This window comes from Natator depressus, chromosome 25, assembly GCF_965152275.1.
Source record: "Natator depressus isolate rNatDep1 chromosome 25, rNatDep2.hap1, whole genome shotgun sequence".
Classification (NCBI taxonomy): Eukaryota; Metazoa; Chordata; order Testudines; family Cheloniidae; genus Natator; species Natator depressus.
Genome location: NC_134258.1, coordinates 15674655 through 15693581, shown reverse-complemented (window position 1 = coordinate 15693581; position 18927 = coordinate 15674655). Strand labels below are relative to the sequence as shown.

At 55.8% G+C, this 18927-nt stretch overlaps 1 protein-coding gene across 3 annotated transcripts; it reads left to right on the top strand.

The window, feature by feature from the left end:
* Positions 1-454: 454 nt before the first annotated feature.
* ARRDC2 (arrestin domain containing 2) lies at positions 455-17752 on the top strand. 3 transcript variants are annotated; one of them, XM_074939703.1, is made up of 8 exons: positions 455-896; positions 12982-13048; positions 13262-13409; positions 14184-14286; positions 14666-14922; positions 15409-15571; positions 15835-15986; positions 16086-17751. In XM_074939703.1, exons 1-8 carry the CDS (start codon positions 632-634, stop codon positions 16137-16139), a joined length of 1209 nt encoding a protein of 402 aa, XP_074795804.1. In that variant the 5' UTR covers positions 455-631; the 3' UTR covers positions 16140-17751. The 3 variants fall into 3 exon arrangements, with proteins under 3 accessions (XP_074795804.1, XP_074795805.1, XP_074795803.1); XM_074939704.1 differs by lacking the exon at positions 455-896 and adding an exon at positions 5310-5386 and having other exon boundaries at positions 16086-17750; XM_074939702.1 differs by lacking the exon at positions 455-896 and adding an exon at positions 11787-12063 and having other exon boundaries at positions 16086-17752.
* Positions 17753-18927: the final 1175 nt, after the last annotated feature.

Here is an 18927-nt window from a genome sequence, read left to right as displayed (position 1 = left end):
CCTGGGCCAGGCCAGGATTCTGTGCCCAGCCTGGTTCTTGTGAACAACACACAACAGCAACACTAGGACAGCGGCCTGCTCCCTGGGCAGGGCTCTGGACCCAGCATCAGGGCAACTGGATTCTATCCCCACTTGTGCCACTGGCCTGGGTGATCCTGGGCAAAGGCGCGTCCCCACCCAGTGCCTCAGTTTTCCCATGTGTAAAATGGGAGCCATGTACAGTGCTCTGAGCTGTACCGCTGACCAGGGCTGCGCCGTGCTGGGTTCACTCCTGGGCTGCTGCCCTGGAAGGCAGAGGAGACAGGAAGCGGACCCGGGCTCAGGGCAAAGCGGAGAGAGGAAAAGGCCTTAAATGGCCATTAGCGCCGGGAGAGCAGGGAGCCGGGGCCAGCCGCGGGGCGGGGCTGCTGCGCTTTTCGGGAGGTCCCTGCGCGGCGCAGCGGGGAGGTGTGGCCGGCGGCGCGCGTCCCTCCCGGGGCCGCCTGGTGCGGAGCTTGGGGCGCAGCGATAAGCTGAGGCGCCCTGCGCCGGAGCCGGGACTCCGCGGGGCCGAGCTCGCTCTCCGGAGCCCTAGCCCCGCCGGGGAGAGCCGGCCCCGGGGGACAGGAGCTTGCCAGGCCCGGCGCCGGCCATGCAGCACCTGGGCAAGATCCGCAGCTTCGCGCTGGAGCTGGCCGGCGGCCCGGCGCAGGGGGTGTACCGCGGCGGGGAGCTGCTCTCCGGCCAGGTGGTGCTGGAGCTCAGCAAGGTCCTGAAGGTGCGAGCGCTGGAGGTCTGCGCCCGGGGTTTGGCCACGGCGCACTGGCTGGAGAGCAGGAGCGTGGGCATGAACACGGTCTACAGCGACTACACCGCCTACGAGCCCTACCTCAGGGCGCGCTACCAGCTCATCCGCGGTGAGTCCCTGGCCTGGCAGAGCCGCTCTCCGGTGCCCAGCCCTGCCCGCCCATGGGAGCGTGTCCTTGGCGCCCCTGGGGCCACATCGTCCCCCCTTCGCTGTCTGTGTCGCCGTGCCCAGCCCTGCCAGTCTGCCGGGAGGCTGTCCTGGCACCTGAGCAGGGCGTTTCCCTCACGTCTTCCCCCCTTAGCTGCTTGTACGTGGTACGTGGCCTGCTGTGGAGGGGAAGGGCCAGGTTTGTCCAGCCTGGTTCTGTTCCCCGGGGAGGGTCTTGTGCTCCTTGCCGTGTGTGATGGGGCTGAGAGAGGAAGCAGTGCCAGGTGACCCTGAGGGATCTTGGTCCAGTGTCTGCTCTGCAGAGCCCCACGGGAGCCGCTGTTGGGTGAACACGCCCCAGGGGCTAACTTTGGAAAGCCGTGGCTCTCCCCTTTCACTGCCCAAGTCATTTACTCTGGTCTCCAGAACGGGGAGGCGAACGGGGATCTCGATGTCCTGCGCCAGGCTCTAGCTGGGAAGGGGATGGTGCCTGCACACGTCTCTGGTGTAGCTCCGTACCTCCAGTGCAATGGCACTTGTGGAGGTGTGATCTGCCCAAGGCAATCAGCATTTTTCCATTTCTGCAGACAGGTAAGAGCTTGCCCGCTTCATGAAAGATTTCCCACCATCTCTGCATGGGCGGGAAGGCAGGATCGAACAACATGAGTTTTGCCTGGACTAGCTCGTCACAGGGCCAAGGATTTTACTTCTCTGAAATAGGGTGTCTGGGTCAAATGCAGTCAGACCCTCCAGCTGTGGGGAGTCTAGATGTGACTCCAGCTAGAGTATGGTGGTGCCAGACGTGCAGCGGCTGGGGATCCTTCCTGAGCCCCGTTTTCCAGTAGCTTGAATTGGCCCTTTCAGGGGCTGTTCCCTGCCCCATGTGGAGGGGGAGTGACATTAGCTCAGTATTAAACCCTGCAAACGATGAATGGTCCCTTGGCCTCTCCCTGCCCACGGGCCTCTTACAGAAATAAACCCTCGCCAAGGAGAGCTAGGCATTGGGCTCTCACAGGGGGGCAGATGATGCCTGGCTCATGCTCAGGGCAGCACTGGTGATGCTCTAGCTCTGGGCAGTTCCAAACTCTAAATCAGCCATGGAGCCTAGTCCGGCACTGGCTAATGCAGGTGGGCAAGCTGTCGTGCTGATAGCACTTCCCAGGAAACCTTCCTCTGCCAGGCCCTGGAGACAGGAGATGCCAAACCTCAGAGCAGGGCCAGCATGACCCCCCACCCCCTGTCGTGGTGCCTCTCCCGCACCTGGCAGGGAGCAGCAATGAAAGCTCTCTCACAAGAGCTCTGTGAGAAAAGACCCCTGGCTCTGTGGAGCTGGGAGAGGCCAGGGCATGACCCAGGGCACCAGAGGGGATTTCACAGGGGTCACTCCAGGGGGGCTCTTTGGCTTCAGGCCTTTCACAAAGATGCTGCTAGCAAGCTCCGGCCCTGGAGTGCTCATCACCACAGCTCCTGTAAGGGCAGGTTTGCCCTGTGAGATGGTGGGGTGGGGGTTCAAAATGCTTAACTGACTTATGAGTACAAGTGCCCTTGGCTTTACTGGACTTAAGCCCCATTTCCCATTGAAAGCCAAAGGCACTCACAAAGTGCCTCTGACTCACCTGCTCCCACGCTGGCATCCCCTTGAGGGAGTGCTCTCTGCTGCCCGGCAGGAGGCCTCTTTGGACCAAATCTCTGTACCAGGGGCTCGGCCCTGGGACACACAAAGCTGCCCCGGCTCTTGCTTTGATTGTACAGTGAAAGGTAAACAGCGAAGTCTTCTCAGGTGTGAATGGAGCACTTAGCTGGCAGGCAAATATTTGTTGTTCTTCCATGGCTCTGGCCCAATACACCCCTCCTGGACTTCACCCTTAGTCAGCTTAATAGACCCGGCCTGCTCAGACCCACCCAGCACAATGCAGCCAAGCTAGGATGGACAGGACCAATAGCACAGGGGTTCTGTACTCATTAACAGCGATCAAGCCGTTAGCTTTGCCTTGTGTAATGAAGATGTTCTCCCCAGGGAGTCTCTGCCCAGGAGATACCCATGGCAGTGATGGCCCAAAGGGCAGCCCTGTTCTGTATCCCAGTCGACCTGATTCTCCCCAGCCGGCACTGTGAATGTTGGCATTTTGCTGAAGTGTAAATGCTGACCCAGGTGCCAGGTGGAGGGAGCCAATCCCTGTGAATTCACACAGTGGCCAGGGGGCTGCAGGGGTTGAACTGGGAGTAGACATGTGACTGCCAAGCATGTAGTTTGCAGATCTCTGGCCATGGGAACCAGCTGCTCATCCCAGAAAGACACAAGTGATATTTCTGGCTAGAAGAATGTGTTAAACAAAACTGAATAATCAGATGTGGGATGCGAGGAATCGCTGTCCCAGGTGGGGTGAATCGTGTTCGATCCTTTGGTGAGTTGTTTTTCTTTCAGGTAAGCGCGTAGGGCCAGATTTGCTGGTTCACGCTGGCTGCCCTGTGCAGCATCCTGGTGAATCCAGCCCTTGGTTTCCTTCCCCGTTGAGCAGGGGCTCTGGCTCCTACACTGCCACTATATAAGTTACAATGAAAGGAGGGTGAGTGGATAAGGGGGTTGGGGAGAGGCCCCACCATGAGCTCGCACAGGGCGGTGCTCTCCTGTTTGCATGTAGCGGTGAGGGTGATTTCAGGAGCTAGGAGGATGATGGGGTGAGTTTTGTTCCCCATTAATACCCGCTGTGATTCTCCCCTGGGAAGCTGTGAGCTGCTGTCTGTGTTTAGATTTCGTGGCTTGGTTCGCATGTTGCAAGCGCCCCCTGGAGCCGCGGGGGAAGCACGTAGCCAGACTCTGGAGCAATAAGATCAGTTGCTCTGTCCGGGCAGGACCCTGCTGTGGTGCAGCTTGGAGCTGAGATGAGTATTTCATTGCTGGCCCCTGGCCTCACCCACTGGGGCGGGAAGGTTTAGCCAGGCCCCGTGGGGAGCTGCGGTGGGGTTTGCCGGACCCCAGGGTTGGTGATTTTATTGGCTATGACCGTGTGCTGGGTTTGTGCTCTCCCTGGGGCACCGGGTATGTGATTGCTGCTTCCTGAAGGACACGAGGAGGCGAGAGACATGCTACAGCAGGCAGTGTGCAGTCAAGACTGCGGCCATGGGGCCCCACCCAGCGCTCGTACCCCATCGTCAGGAGAGCTGCAGGGGCCCCAGTCCCTTCATGTGGACTGCGGGGGGTGCAGAAGTGCCTGTCGTCAGCCCTCTGTGCACCACCCACGTGGCCTCTCCCTGCTTCTCCTGCAGCAGCTGCGGCTTCCTGGTGAGATCTCCTGGTTGCCCGGGGTTTTAAAAAAAGAATGCAGCAGGTGCCATGGTAACAATGCAGAGCAGAGCCCTCTGTGGGCTGGGGGCTGGGCTTCCTGCTGAGCTCTGAGCACCTTAGAGCTCCTCCCGCGGGCAGCCAGGCTCCCAGCCAGGGAGCTGAGCCTGGGGAGATCTGTGCGGGGAGCATGGCTGCACCCACAGCCCGTCGTGCAGGGGGGTTGTGTCCTGTGGTTCCCCCGGTTTGCACTGGCCCAGCTGAACTCCGGGTTTACATCCTCTCTCCTTCTCTTTTCCGATCCTCTTTCCAGCCTGCAGAGCAGCAGCATTTCCTCCCTCCCCCCCCCCGCCCCCGGGCTGCTCAGGCGGCCCTGCGAAGCTGTGTGCTAAGGGGACGATGTACAGTTGTACCAATTCCTCTGGAAAGCCCAGCCTGAGAGCCCCAACTTTCCTCCCCACATGGTGCCCTGTGCCGGGGTCACTTACCCCTGGCAGGCTGGCTGGCAGGCAATGTGCAGGAGGCAGCTGGGTTGTTGGCTCTGGTCTGGCGTGTGCCTCCTTTGGGGAACCCTTTGTTCGGACTGAGTGTGGGGGCAGTTAGGCTCCTGCTGTGTAACTGCCTTAAGCAGACGGACAGAGGGGGCTCAGCGGGCAGAGGCAGAAACAGGAATCTCCTTGGATTCTTCTGCATGAAATAACACACCGGGTATTTAGAGAGAGCCTGTGCCCAAAGCTGCCCTTTCCCAGCTCTGCCATCGCGATCCCAAAGCACTTTACGTGGGGTGTAGCACTGGAGGTGTTTATTAGCTGCATTGTGGTAGTGCCTGGAGGGCAGGCCCCACCGTGCTGGGCCTTGCACAAAGCTCCAGCAAAGCCGGCCCTGCGCCCAAGAGATCAGTCTAAGGGTAACATTTTCAAAAGCACCTCAGTGTCTTAGGAGCCCACATTTAATTGCATTTCAATGGGATTTTGGCCCCTAAGTGCCTATGTTAGTTTTGACAATGTCACCCTGGGTCTGGGTTTCACGATATGCTCTTTACAGCCAAGGAACCAGTGACACAGAGAGACGAGGGCCTTGCTGGTGCAAACACTCAGATGTGGGTGTAATGCTGAGCACGTGATTTCAGTGGGTCTGCTCACCTGGTGTCTGCAGGATCATGGCCACAGGCAAGTCACATAGGCACCAAAAATGGACTGTAGCTTCGTTGAAGAACCCAGCTAGGGACACTAGGTCCTCTTCTCCCTGCAGAATCGAGAATAAGACCCAGGAGTCCTGACTCCCACTCAGGTTGAAGCCACTTAATCTGTTGGGCCTGGTTCTCCATTGCCCTGCACCTTGTGTTTCCATTTATACCAATGCAAAGGGAGCAGTGTGGGGTGAAGTGAGCTGGGGGTGTTTTCCACTGGTGTTGCACTGGTGCAGGTGCCTGGAGAAGCGGCAGGGCGATGCAGAATTGGGCCTCCTGTGCAAAGTGGGCATGGCACACTGCCTTTCTGACGTGGCAGCTTTTGGTACCTGCTTTGCATTGGTGTCCCGAGGTGCCAGGCAGGAGGGAGCTGGGCTCGGTGTCTCTCGCAGGCTCTCACAGGAAACTCCATTGCATTTGAGTCAGAGCTGCCCCTTGATAATTGGCAGAACCCTGGTGGGCTCTTTCCAAGGGCCCAGCCCCGTGGGTGGAGAGAGCACTGCTGCACACGCCCGGCATTGGATCTGCATATTGGGTGGCGGGCCTCTCCCTCCCCTTCCATGATTGCATCTTGTCACAGGGTCTCAGTCCTCCTCGGCCTGCACAGGTGTGTCCTGGTTAGGGGGCAGGGTAGCACCTGGGCACAGGAAATATGGGCCTGGGTGCTCTGCCCCAGATGACCTTAGTGATGCCGAAAGAAGCCCTCTTCTGTCAGCGTAGCCGCATCTACGCTGGGAGTTTTGCTGGCACAGCTGCGTTGGCTAGTGGTGTGTGGCTTTTTCACGCCCCTGATTGCTATAGTTATGTCAACGAAACTTTGGTCAAGGCCCCCGATGGGCCAACCTGTGTCTGGAGACCGATAGCTCACTGCTCTAATCGTGTGACTCTGCTGTTTGGCCACTAGGTGCCTCTGGTTCCCTGCCCTGAAACACCAAGGCAAAGTCACCTTTTGGTTCCTCCCTCTGAGTGTTGCTAGCAGAGGGAAGCTGGGCTTGCTTTGCCCCGCGGCTCCCGCTGGGTGGTGGTGCAGGCTGCGGCATATGCTAAAGCTGTGCACTAGACAGAAAATCCCTGTGATTTGGCAGTGCCTGGTCTGTGTGAAGCCCTGGTGGGAGCAGTGGGACTAATCGCAAAGCCAGGCACTGCCGAGGCGCTGCCTGCTAGTGACGTTTTTCCCTTTTGTACATGGGGAGAGCACATTCACTGTCAATGGCACCGTCACCACCAACGGGACTCAGGCTCAGGGATCTCTGGGATCCTGTCTGAGCACAGGGAGAAAAGTCAACCTCTTTCCTCTGCACAAGGTGTGATCAGTGAGCGGGGAAACCTGCGACACTGGGAGGAAAGGGAGAAGATCAAAAACCAGCTTCCTTTACCATGGGAGTGCAAATGCTATTTATCCCATGGTAATCGCCTGGTGTCACTCTGAGGGGCAGCTAGGGCTCTTTGGGGGCCTCCACTGTGCATTTGGATCCTTCACATGTTGCGATTTCTTTTATGTTTGACTTTCTCAAGGAATTGACTGCGTCAGCACCTGTCTTTAGGATAAGTACACGGGCACTGCCATGTACCGTGAAATTACTGATACACACTTAACTCCCATTTAATGTGTGTGTGTTAGGGAATTAACGGACGGACCAACACAGATTTGGGTGGGTGTAGCCCCGGTGGAGAACTCCGTGGGGACCTTAACTGAACTAGTTTTGTCTTAAATTTTCTTATTTGTTCTTTAAAAGGTCTCTGCCTTTTCCTCAACTCATACAGATTCCAACGATTTTCTAAAAGAATCTTTTACACATGATGCTGCTGCACCAAATTTACTGCTCCTAATTAGGTAATATGCCCATTAGATCACAATGCTGAACACATATATCACGCTCTCCTCTTCAAAGTGCTTTACAAATGCTAATTAATAAGCAGATGGGTTATCTCTGACATGATTTACATGCCCTAGAGGTTGAAATGGGCTATCTGTGGTGGCCAGAAGGGCATAAGAACATGAGAATTGCCAGACTGATTCCAACCATGGTCCATCTTCTCCAGTATCCTGTCTGACAGTGTCCTGCACCAGACCTTCGGCGGAGGTGTACACGACAGGGTAATTATGGAGCGATCCATCCCTGTCTTCTGCTCCTGGCTTCTGGCAGTCAGAAGTTTAGGATCACCCACAGGATGGGGTTGTGTGTCCTTGATCATCTTGGCTAAGAGCCATTGATGGACCTATCCTCCATGAATTGATCTAATTATTTTTTGAACCCAGTTATACTTTTGGTTTCACAACATCCCCTGACATGTTCCACAGGTTAGTTGTGCATTGTATGAAAAAGTACTTCCTCTTTTTTGTGTTAAACCTGCTGCCTATTAATTTCATGGAGTGACCTCCAGTTTTATATTGTGGGAAAGGGTAAATAACACTTCTAGTCACTTTTTCCACACCATTCATGATCTTATAGACCTCCATCATATTCCCCCTTGGTTGTCTGTTTTCTAAATTGAACAGCTTAATCTTTTTAATCTCTTCTTGTATGGAAGCTGTTCCATCCCCTTGATCATCTTTGTTGCCCTTCTCTGAACCCTTTGCAGTTCCACAATATCCTTTTTGAGGTGGGGTGACCAGAACTGGACACAACACTATGATTTATATAGTGGCAATATGATATTTTCTATCCCTCTCTTAATTGTTCCTAACTTACTGTTAGACTTTTTGACCACTGGTGTGCATTGAGCAGAAGGTTTCAGAGAACTATCCACAGTGACTCCAAGATCTCTTTTTTTGGGTGGTAATTTAGAACCAGTGTTTTGTTTGTATAGTTGGGATTATTTTTTCCAATGTGCATTGCTTTACACTTATCAGGGCAGTAAGAGGAAAGGCCTCTTACTCCTCCAAACTCCTGCAGTTAGATTTGGATCCCTACTCCACAGCACACTGTACAGAACAGTGGCTTTCTCACAGCCCCTTGAAATTGAGGGGGCTCACAGAGGAGTCAGGTGCAGAGCACCTGGTGCAGGCCTATAGATACCTTTACATTGCCCAGCCTGCTAGAATTGTAGTCCTATAGGTGAACCAGAGTGGACGGATTAGCAAAGTTGATGTGTCATAACACTGCTGCCCCAGGCTGCCATAGGATGCAAGAGTGGTGAGTCACACCAAGACAATGTTGCTTTTCCCATTGGTAAAGTCTTCTGAAATCAGATGTGCGACATTCCATTCATGTCAATGGGACCCTTGCCTAGTGAAATAACATTGCAGGGAAAACTGTTCCTCCACCTTCCCTGGCAGCATCATGCTCACCTCAGCAGACAGGCAGTGACAACAGGCTCAGCTGCGGAGCTCAGTCCCACCCTCAGAGACGCGATGCAGCTTGGAAAATTCCCTGCCTCTCAATGCATCTGTGCCTACCCCCATTGTGAACCCAGGCACAGACACTGTGAGGGGCCAGTGAAATGCATGGGACAGAGAATGCTCTCTGGAGAGACAGCATACAAGGAGCTACGGACAGGAAGGATGGTCCAGAGTTTAGGGAAGTGGGTTCACTGCTATTGATACCCACACTAGGTAGCTCGGGCCTGCCTCACATGTGCTACGATCACGCCCCCTGCCCTCTGATTGCATTGCAGACAGAACTAAAGTCTCTCCGTGACTCAGTTCCCCATCTCTAACATGCAGACAGTGCTTCCCTCAAAGATTGTCTGGATCAGATGCAGGGGCATGGGGGCCATAGACAGAGTGGGGAAATTCTCAATCTTTTACAAGGGCCCAATCGAACTTCCACCGAAGTCAGTGCAAGTCTTTGCATTGACTGCACTGGGAAGTGTCTCCGGCCTTAAAACGGGACAGCAAGTGTGTCTCCGTGGGAGTGAGGAATGATTGTATCCTGAGGTACCCATAGGGATGACAAGGAGCCTCCCAGAGCTGGCTGTCGCAAATTAACCCTTCCCATGCTGTGGCACACACCCCATTCCTAATGGAATTCACATGCAAACTCCCATTGCAGGGGCTGAACCATGTGCAATCTGTATTGCTGTTTGCATGTTGGTGGTGGGTAGACCCCTGCCTGCGGGTAGACCCCTGTGCTGGGCACTGCACATACATGTAACAAAGCAACAGGCCCTTTCCCTGTTGCTGGATCAGGCAGAAACCTTCGAAGGAATTCAACATCGAGCTTTCCGAGCTGACCAAGCCTGACATGGCTTCAGCCCAACATGATCTGCAATGGCTGAGAGAATAACGCACTCAAAGCAGGAGTTCTGGAGGGGCAGGTCCTGGACAGCATGGCCTGAAGTGATGCTATATTATAGTCATGCTTTCTCCAGCCAATGATGAGGAACTTGTCTTCGTTGGCCCACCACCACCTCCAGGCCTGGGGGCAGAGCACACTTGATGCTTAACAAATTAATAGTAATCATTAAAGTGAAAGCTGCTGGAGCTGCTTTAATCCCTTAGAAGTCCTGGGCCATTTTACTGCCTTTGGTCACTTTTTACAGCCAGGCACGTGTCTTTGCATGATTAATAACAGAGGTACCTGCACCAAGGATCAACTCGGTATGCACAGAGCCTCCAGCACCCCACTGTTCTACCTTTTGCTGAACACCATAAACAACTGGTGCGTGTTTGTCCTGGGTAGTGGGGCACTCCATTTACACGCGAGATTGTTTAATTGTTCCTGGGCGTTGTAGACTTGAAGCGCAGGACAGAGATAGGCCACTTACAAACCTTGTACAGCACTGGACTTGGCCTGGTTAAAAACACAAGCAAGACAAATTGCTCAGTAATTAATTGCAAGAGTTATGGGTAAAACACACCACTTTACAGCCCTGGAAGCGTATAACGTGGTTTTCTCCCAGAGTGGTTCTCTCTGCAGCTCCAGTGTGGTAAATCAGGCTGTGGTAGGTATTGAGTTCAGTGCCTAAGGTTGTACCATCAGCACCCCTGCTCTTAGGAGAAGAGTGGGTGTCTCCTTCTGCTGTACAAGCACATGGGCCAAGGAGCAAAATGAGGAGCAGCTAAGCTGAGCTGTTCCACTCAGTTCCCTAGTGAGAAGCCCCATAGCATCAATCTTGTCAACCAGGCTTCTGGGAAAATGGATTTTGGTCAATACTGTACCGAGTGCAAGTTGTCGGGACACTGGGATCAGCTAAATTGAAGTGGGAATGGGGAGCTGCTGGGTTATTTCTTTTGAAAGCATCAAACACTTACATCCTGAAACTCCTCTTTGTGCCCCGCAAACACACTCCTGTGTGCCCAGTCGCACCAGAGCGAATGCTGACTGGGCTGACTTCTTGCCTGCAATCGGGCTGCCAATCTGCAGTGTTCTGGGCTTGGCCCAGTGCTTCGCTTTTGAGCATTTGTGCATTTAAACTGTGGCATCAAATGCAGGTGGGACAGCTGCACTTGACTCTGTGAAGTCAGGTGGGGATGCAGCAGAACAGCAAATGCAGAGGGGCAGGAGGGTTTCTCAGCGTGGCCTGTACTGTAGCTTGTGCGTTACTGGACCGTAGGACGGACAGTTGGGAATTTGGAGGTGGAGGAGCAGGGGGCATTAGCTAGCACTGAGTGGATGGAGGGGTCAGGGGAGGTGGCTGAAGCTGGGCCTGGGGACAGGGGACACATGGACAGGATGTGGCATGTCCAGAATTGAGATGGTTTCAGAATCCCCCTGTTTGGTTTCTGGCCATCCTTTGTCTAGACCTAGGGGCCCAGGAAGTGATCAGCGGAGGGTCAGCCTCGCCTGGGGGGATCACTGTTATGGGCTTCTGCTCCCAGCATCAGGGCACAGTGCTGGGGCGATAACCGGCCATGCAAGGGGCTGTTTCCTAGTGGTTCTCTTGTCACGTTTAAAAAGAAAGAGCGAGTTGTACTGGGTGTCTGCGGGAATCTGCCCTTCTCCTCGGACAGCAATTCCCGCTGGAGCCTGCCCAGCCTGCAGCCAGAGCCCCGCTTCCCAGCAAGCCCAGGGCCGGGCAGGGCAGGCCCGGGAGCTGGGGACCGCCAGGGCAGCGGAGCGCTGGAGATCGCGGCGGCTTTGCCCAGTGGGGGAAAGTTGATCTCCGGGGGGGGGTGCTGCACCCCCGGGCTCTGCCGGCAAAGCCCCAACAAGGGGGGCCGGGCTGGGGGGCTGCTCTCCCCGGGCCGCCCCCCACCCAACTCAGCGCTTGGGTTCGCACGGCTCGGCCCATCAATCTCCCCGGCAGCGGGGCGGCCCCCCGCCCGCCCCCGCCCGGGATAGGCCGGCGGCGGCCCGGGCCGGCGGCTCATTGGGCGGCGGGCGAGGGGCGGCCCGGCCCGGCCCAGCCACATGGCATTTAAAGGGCCCCGGGGCCGCGGCTTCCCACAGGCTGCTCCGTCCGGCCGCTGCTCGCCCTGCCCCGCCCGCCCCGCGATGCTCTTCGACCGGCTCCGGCGCTTCTGCGTCCTGCTCGACTGCCCCGAGCTGGACTCGCCGCCCGTCTTCAGCGCGGGCGAGGCCGTGTCCGGCCGGGTGGTGCTGGAGCTGGCCGGGGAGGCGCGCCTCGGCGCCCTGCGGCTGCACGCCCAGGGCTGCGCCCAGGTGCACTGGACCGAGTCCCGCAGCGCCGGCTCCAGCACCGCCTACACCCAGAGCTACAGCGACCAGGTGCCGTTCCTGAGCCACCGCGACACGCTGCTGGCCCCGCCAGGTAGGGCCCGGGGCGCCGCTGGGCGCCGGCCGGGGCGGGATGCTCGGGCCGGGCACGGGCTGTCGCCCCTGCGCCTGGTCGCGTCGCCCGGGGCTGGCCGGGGAGGCGGCCGGCGCTGGGCTGTGTCGGGAGGCGTCTCCCCGCTGGCGCTCTCGGGCCCTCCCCGGAGAAGGCGCCGGGAGCGCGGCTCCGCTGCCGTCTGCCCCGCTTCGGCGAGCCGTCGGCCGGGCCCTCGGCAGAGGGGACGCGCGGCAGCCGGGGCGGGTCTCGGCCCCGCCGCCTGACGTGAGCGGGGAAGGCGCGGGAGAGGGCTGGTGGGTGTCCGCCGAAACGCAGCAGCGCGTCCCGCAGGGTGTGACTTTAATTTTTTTTACATTTCCCTTCTCTGGTCCCGCCTCTCCTGGGCAGTGTTTGAAGAGGGATTGCGGGTGCGTGTTGAGCTGCAGGGCAGTAGTTTGTTTGCACATCAGCTACGTCGGTCAGCAGAAATTGCGTGGCAGGATTTTTGCGAGCTGCAGTGCAGGCGAGGAAGATCTTGGCATGTGTGGGTTTTGGTAGCTGGTGGTAACCCTGGAGCTCACCGGAATGTCCTCTGGGTTCTTAATAGTCAAAATATATTCACTTAAATAAATCTGATATTGCTCTATCAAATGAGGACTCTTCTGTGTTCAATCTAAACGGCACCCTGCAAAGCCTCATCCTGACCATGTGACAACTGTTGTGAATTCAGGTCTTTATTTTGCTTTTCTGTGTCAAATGGTTCAGCGACTCCTCTGAGTCAGAATGAAAGTACGTCTAATGGCTGGCTGTATTGTACTTCCTGTAAAGTGACAGCCAAACAGCACTCTTCCGATAAGGAAGTCTTGCAAGAAAGATATGATCATACTCATCTTAAATTTTTCTTGTTTTCCCTCCCAGACAATGGTGAAGTCACAGTTCTGCAGGCAGGAAAACACGAATTCCCCTTCACGTTTCAGCTCCCAGAGTAAGTTCAGTTTGTTTGTTGCGTTCGCACCATTGCAAGAGTCTGCAGGATGGGGTGGGGGCAGTACAACTGGTTAAGGACATCAGCAGCTCCCCAGAGAGCCCAGTTTAAATATACAGGCTCTGGGTGTTTGCTCTGTAGGTGGATAAAGTGTCTCACTGTGAATCCCATGGAGGAACCCACCCCTAACCATTGTCGCTTCTCCCCGGGCAGGACTCTGGCCACCTCCTTTGAAGGCCGGCATGGTAATGTGCGCTACTGGGTGAAAGCCAGGCTCCACAGACCCTGGTCAGTTGTCAAGAAAGCGAAGAAAGAATTCACAGTGATCGAGCCCATTGACATCAACACCCCGGCCTTGCTGGTAAGTGAATGGCAGCCAGAGCGATATGCCAAGACCTGAGCCAGGGTGCTCAAGCTGACCTTAGCTCGGACTAAGATTGATCAGGAGTGACTAGTGACACAGTAGGGCCACCTTTAAAGAGCCGGATGTTCAGAACATGGCAAACACCTGCCCTCTCAAAGCACGTCTGCTGCTGGGCTCCCCAAAACAGAGGTACTCCAAATGGAGCTTCTCTCAATCCTGCTTGAAAACCTTGGCTTAAAAACATGGGGAGCCAGATCGGCATCCGCCCTACCTGTTGCCCTGGCAGGGGGCTCTGCACAGCAAAACAAGAGATCAGTGGCAGAGAGTCTGAGCCCAGGCCAACTGACCTGGGCTCACAGGACTTGTGCTGCAGGGTGAAAAATATCCATTTAGACATCCGGGCTTGGGCTGGAGCCTGGCTCTGGCCCCCAGCGAGGCTGGGGAATGATCTTGGAGCTGGCAAGTCTACACTGCTATTCTTAGCCCTGTGTGCAAGCTTGGGTCGGTTGACCTCGGCCCTGAGACTCACTGCCGGGGTTTGTTCTTGCTGGGTAGATGTGACCTAAAGATGCAGGAGGAACAGTCCCTGAGACGTTTGCCCTCTGCTCAGTGGGTGCCTAATCTCTGATCACAACTCTGGCTAGAGACGAGCAATAAAACCTGCTTGAATGGGAGAGGACCGGCTGTGTGGCGATCCTGGGACGTAGAGGTGGGTGGTGACTCTTGCCTAGAAATAGCTGAAACTTGTCTCACTTCTGTCCCTTCCTCTAGGCTCCTCAGGCAGGTGTGAAGGAGAAGCTCGCCCGCGCCTGGTACTGCAACCGTGGCCAGGTCTCTGTATCTGCCAAGATCGACCGAAAAGGCTACACGCCAGGTAACTCAACAGGCCACTCGCTGTTCAAAGGGTGCTGAGCGTAACTGCCCTGGGGAATGCAGAGTGGGGCTTGAAAGGAGCTGAAGGGTTTATGGCAACGAGGCTCCTAGCACTTTGTTGTGATGGGGCTCTTCATACTGGTGTGAAGCTCCAGAGAGGCCCTGGCCCCTGAACCCTGCTCAGACATGCCCTTGTTCTGTGCAGCTTCTCAGGAACAAATAACTGGATGGCTGGAATTGCAGGAACGAGATGTAGCTTAACAAATGCGGTCCCAGGCTGTTCTGCATCTAAGCCGTGCCTGGTTTCTCTTGTGCAGTGCACACCACGAGGCTGGGCCGGTGTGTTTTTTTTTTAATCGAGCCTGTCTCTCTCCTGCCAGGTGAGGTCATCCCCATCTTTGCTGAAATTGACAACTGCAGCACCCGCACAGTCGTGCCCAAAGCTGCCATCATCCAGACTCAGACGTTCATTGCCCGGGGAGCCAAGAAGCAGAAGAAGTCTGTGGTGGCCAGCATAGCAGGCGACTCCATTGCAGCTGGGAAGAGGGAAGTGTGGCATGGCCGAGCGCTGAAGATCCCCCCTGTGGGCCCCTCAATCCTGCAGTGCCGCATTATCCGTGTGGAATACGCCCTAAAGGTAGGAAGTGGAGCAAATCTGACCTGCAGCAGAAGGCCTTGAATAAACAGGCTGATGGGCTTCTCTGGCAGCTGCCTAGCTGGTACATAGCCATGACTGAGTGGGGCTTGGTCACTCTGCCGAAGTGCCCTTTCTGTGCTGGGGCCTCTCATGCCTGTGGGTGGGAGCTGTCCCCACAGAGCCATGCCACATGTCCAGTGGCAGGGTGAATTCCTAGGTTCTTACCCTGTGCTAATATCCAGTCCCTCCTTCCCCACTCCATCAAACTTAAGTATTTTACTGTGCAGGTAAAACCTTGTATTCCTGCTGGAGAGGCTGTCTGCCAGCTTCCTCCTGCACCTGGTTTAGCCACCTACTAAGGGAACCTGTTGCTGGCCAGGCCAGGCCGTGCCTGCACCCCACCCCCATTGGGGAGAGTGGGGTGCTGCCTGTCCTCATGGGCTGAGGGAATGCTAAGGAGTGACCCCTGTGTCCTCCCCCTTAAAGGTTTGTGTCGATATTCCTGGGACCTCGAAGCTGCTCCTGGAATTACCACTTGTGATTGGGACGATCCCACTGCATCCATTCGGGAGCCGCACGTCCAGTATCAGCAGCCAGTACAGCGTCAACCTGGACTGGCTCAGAATGGTGATCCCAGAGGAGCCTGAGGGTAAGCATCTGTTCTTGCTGCTTTGGGATCCAGCTGCATGGGATGGCAGCTCCAAGTGAGAGCTGCCCCGGAGGGAGTGTCTGGGCAAACTGGTAGCCTTGTCCTCTGCCCCGAACTCTGCCTAGCATGTGGCTTTGTGCGCCCTGGTGCTGCAGGGACCAGGTATCCATGGGAGGGGATGTGGCTGAATTCAGACATAACTACCCGCATGTCTCTTGCTAGCAGATTCTTGCCTAACCACACAATGCCTCTTCTCCTTCCAGCTCCCCCTGAATATTCATCTGTTGTGTCCAGTGAAGAGTCTGCGCAGAACCTGTCCCCACCCTGCCAGGGTGAACTCAGCAATGGCTTGGAAGGCCCTTTCTTTGCTTACATCCAAGAGTTCCGCTACCGTCCTCCTCCACTGTACTCAGAGGTAAGTACAGCATCCCTGGGGGGGTCAGGCTAGGGGACCCTTGCTGGGATAACTCTCCCTTTGGTGTCTGGTAGAACTCCTCTTAACTTGGCTTTTCAGGTGGATCCAAACCCCACATCAGACAGCATCCGGCCACGCTGCATGACCTGTTGAAGGAAGCACCACTGGGTGCAGTTATTAGAATACCAATCTGGTGGGGCTGAGACACTTGCAGACTCGCAGGACGTCAGCCCTGGGCATCCGGATCGGCATCCGAGAGGCTATTGTGGGGCTGGCGCTCGTGTGGAGCTGAGAACCTGTTTGCTCACTGCCGCTTGAAACCACCTGATGCGGCTGCATCTTATGGACTGACTCCTCTTGCCCCAGAGCTGAAACGAGGGGGTTGGACTTGCCATGTGGGGTCGGAGCAGCTCCTGAGCACATGGGCAAGGGTGGCAGAGGAGGGTGTAGGGTTAAGAACTCTTCTGCAGGAGTATAGGGTTCAAACAAGCCAAGCTCCTTCATCTTGCAGCTACCATGGTCATGCTCCACCTAACTCCTGCCAATAGAAAACAGGACTGGGAAGTGCTTCTTAGGGTTACTGGAAAGCATTTTAATCTTGCTCTGGGTAAGGGTTTAAACACCATGGTAATCTGAGGGCACCCTCCAGCTACTGCATTGTTATAAAGTCACCAGGACTTCAGTTTCTGAATTAAATGGGGTTGTTCTCCCCAGACTGAGGCCCAGCCCTTGCTGTCCAGCACCCATGAGCCTTAAGTTGTCCCCCGGGGTGCCTGCTGCTGGGGCTGTGCATTGCATCTGGTCTAATGCACTCTGAGACATTAAATGTGTGAAGACTCTTCCCTTGAGTCAAGGATTGTATAGGTGCCAGGGGGCAAGAGCTGTGAGCTCAGGGAAGAACTCCTGTTCTATAAACCGCAGCAAGACCTATGGTACTGTCTTGGTCACCACATCTAATTTGGTCCCTACCAGGCACCAGACAAACTTGCAAAACCTATTGAACCTTCCACTGATGCAGAAAGCTGTGCCTTAATCTTTAAAGGGCTTGTGCCTTTGGGGCTGCTAGAATGGTCCCAGTAGCATTTGATTGCCCTCTCTGTATATTTGCCCGAGTTAAAGGTGAATGGGGAAAGCTGCCAGGCACAGGGCCATACAGTTGCTGACATGGTCAGTGTCCCGTAGCCCAGCACTGGAGAGTGTGCAATGAGGCCTGTAGACACTAGGCTGAGTAGGTAAGAGCCTTAAATCTAGTCCTGCTGTATGTGGAGTTGCCTCTGGACTTGCTGCCTTGTTAACACTTCACCAGCACCTAGTGGGAAGAGCCACAGGTCTGCCTGCCATTAGCAGAGTGAGGAAGATGCTGCTGATGGTATGCACTGAAAGCTGGTAAATCCTATTAGCAGGGGAAGAAGAGGTTGTAATGAAGACTGCTTGGGTGCATCTGCCTTTGGCTTCAGGCTGGTCTTACTGCTCCCTGTGCAGACTTGACAAGAGATCTTGGCCATTGATCGTTCGTTAGTAAACGATGCATTCCATGATCTGAGGCTAAAACTACCTGAAGTGGCCACCCCCAGCTTGGTGGTTAAAACCACTGACAGCCACAGTATTCCAGCTCAGAGCCAAAGCAAAAGGTCCCTAACTGGTTTACTTTAGCTATGCAGTCAGCTTCCTCCACTAAGGACCGGAAACGCAAGCTTTTTTTAAAAAATTTTTAATATACCTGTAACTGTTTTTTTTGACTAATTCTGCTTTTGTACAACTCCAGGTTTTGAAATAAACTCTTGTTATACTGAAGTTAGTGTCTGAATAGTGTCCTGGAAACTCTACCTCCTGTCCTCTTCTGCAGGGCCCACCTGTTGGCATGAGGGTGTTGCAGGACTGCTCATATGTATTTAGGGGAGCTCTCAGGCAGGCTGCCTGGTCCGTTCCTACCCACTACTGACTTCCATAGTCCCCAGCTAGGGATGGCTGGGACCTGTCCATGCCCTTCTATGTTTGGAGCCCAGATCCTGACACACTAACCCAGCCCTCTCCTGTCACTGTGAGTCAGCCCCCTGGCTCCTGAGAAGCTCAGGACTGCTCTGCACAGCTGTCCAGGGGATCCAAAAGTGGTTCCTGATCTCACCTGAATTCAGCTGCCTCATCCCAGCCCGTGGGAGGTGGGTGGGAGGGTGTCACCTACCCCTGCTGCAGAGGGATGCTGAAGTGCACAGAAGGCCACACGACATGGGAGGTGGAAATGGAACCGGAGTCCTGACCCCAGGCTACTCAGCAGTGGAAGTTGCTGGTCCCATCCGGGCACTGGTGCAGGGAGAACAGGCCAGCTGGCCCCTGGAGCAATGGCACGTGCTGGGTTGAGCAGAGCATTGGGGGGTGGTCGGGGTTGTTTGTGCAGCAGTAGCTGGGAGAGGAGGCGAGGTAGAAGTGACAGGCGCACTAGTGGTGCCCGGGCCTCTTCAATGGCAGGTAACTATCCCCCAGTGCTTCCTTCAGGACCTGTGGACTGGGCAGTGCACAGCTCTTGTAAGCGCATAATGGCTATGCATTGCACTTGGCTGGCCCAGGACGGACTGGTCCCTAGGGCCTGATCGCCCCTCCAAAGCCTGGAAGCAGCCCCTGTGGGGGGGTGCCTCAGGCTGGTGGGGAGTGGGGTAGGTTACCCCGCCTGGCACCAAGAGACCAGCGCAGTTCATTAGCACTGAGCCCCTGCTGGGGGCAGTGCCTTGGGGGCAATGATTGTGGAGGTGCTGGGTAAGGGAGGGGCAGCAGGGCCCCCAATCCCACGCCCCCAATGAGGGGCACAGGGTGGCAGGCCAGGCACAGGGACTCTTACAGCTTTGAACACAGGTGCAGCAGAGCCCAGCCTGCTCTGTGATGGTGCGGCTGGGGCCAGAGGAGGGGCCAGGCTCCTGTGCAGAAGGAGGCATGTCAGCTGCTCGTT

Excerpts from the sequence above, each read along its gene's own strand:
- ARRDC2 (XM_074939702.1), top strand. The coding sequence starts at position 11,787 with ATGCTCTTCGACCGGCTCCGGCGCTTCTGCGTCCTGCTCGACTGCCCC. Across the intron at positions 12,064-12,981 it reads CACGCTGCTGGCCCCGCCAG|ACAATGGTGAAGTCACAGTT; the intron begins GTAGGGCCCGGG and ends TTTCCCTCCCAG. Across the intron at positions 15,572-15,834 it reads GATCCCAGAGGAGCCTGAGG|CTCCCCCTGAATATTCATCT; the intron begins GTAAGCATCTGT and ends TTCTCCTTCCAG.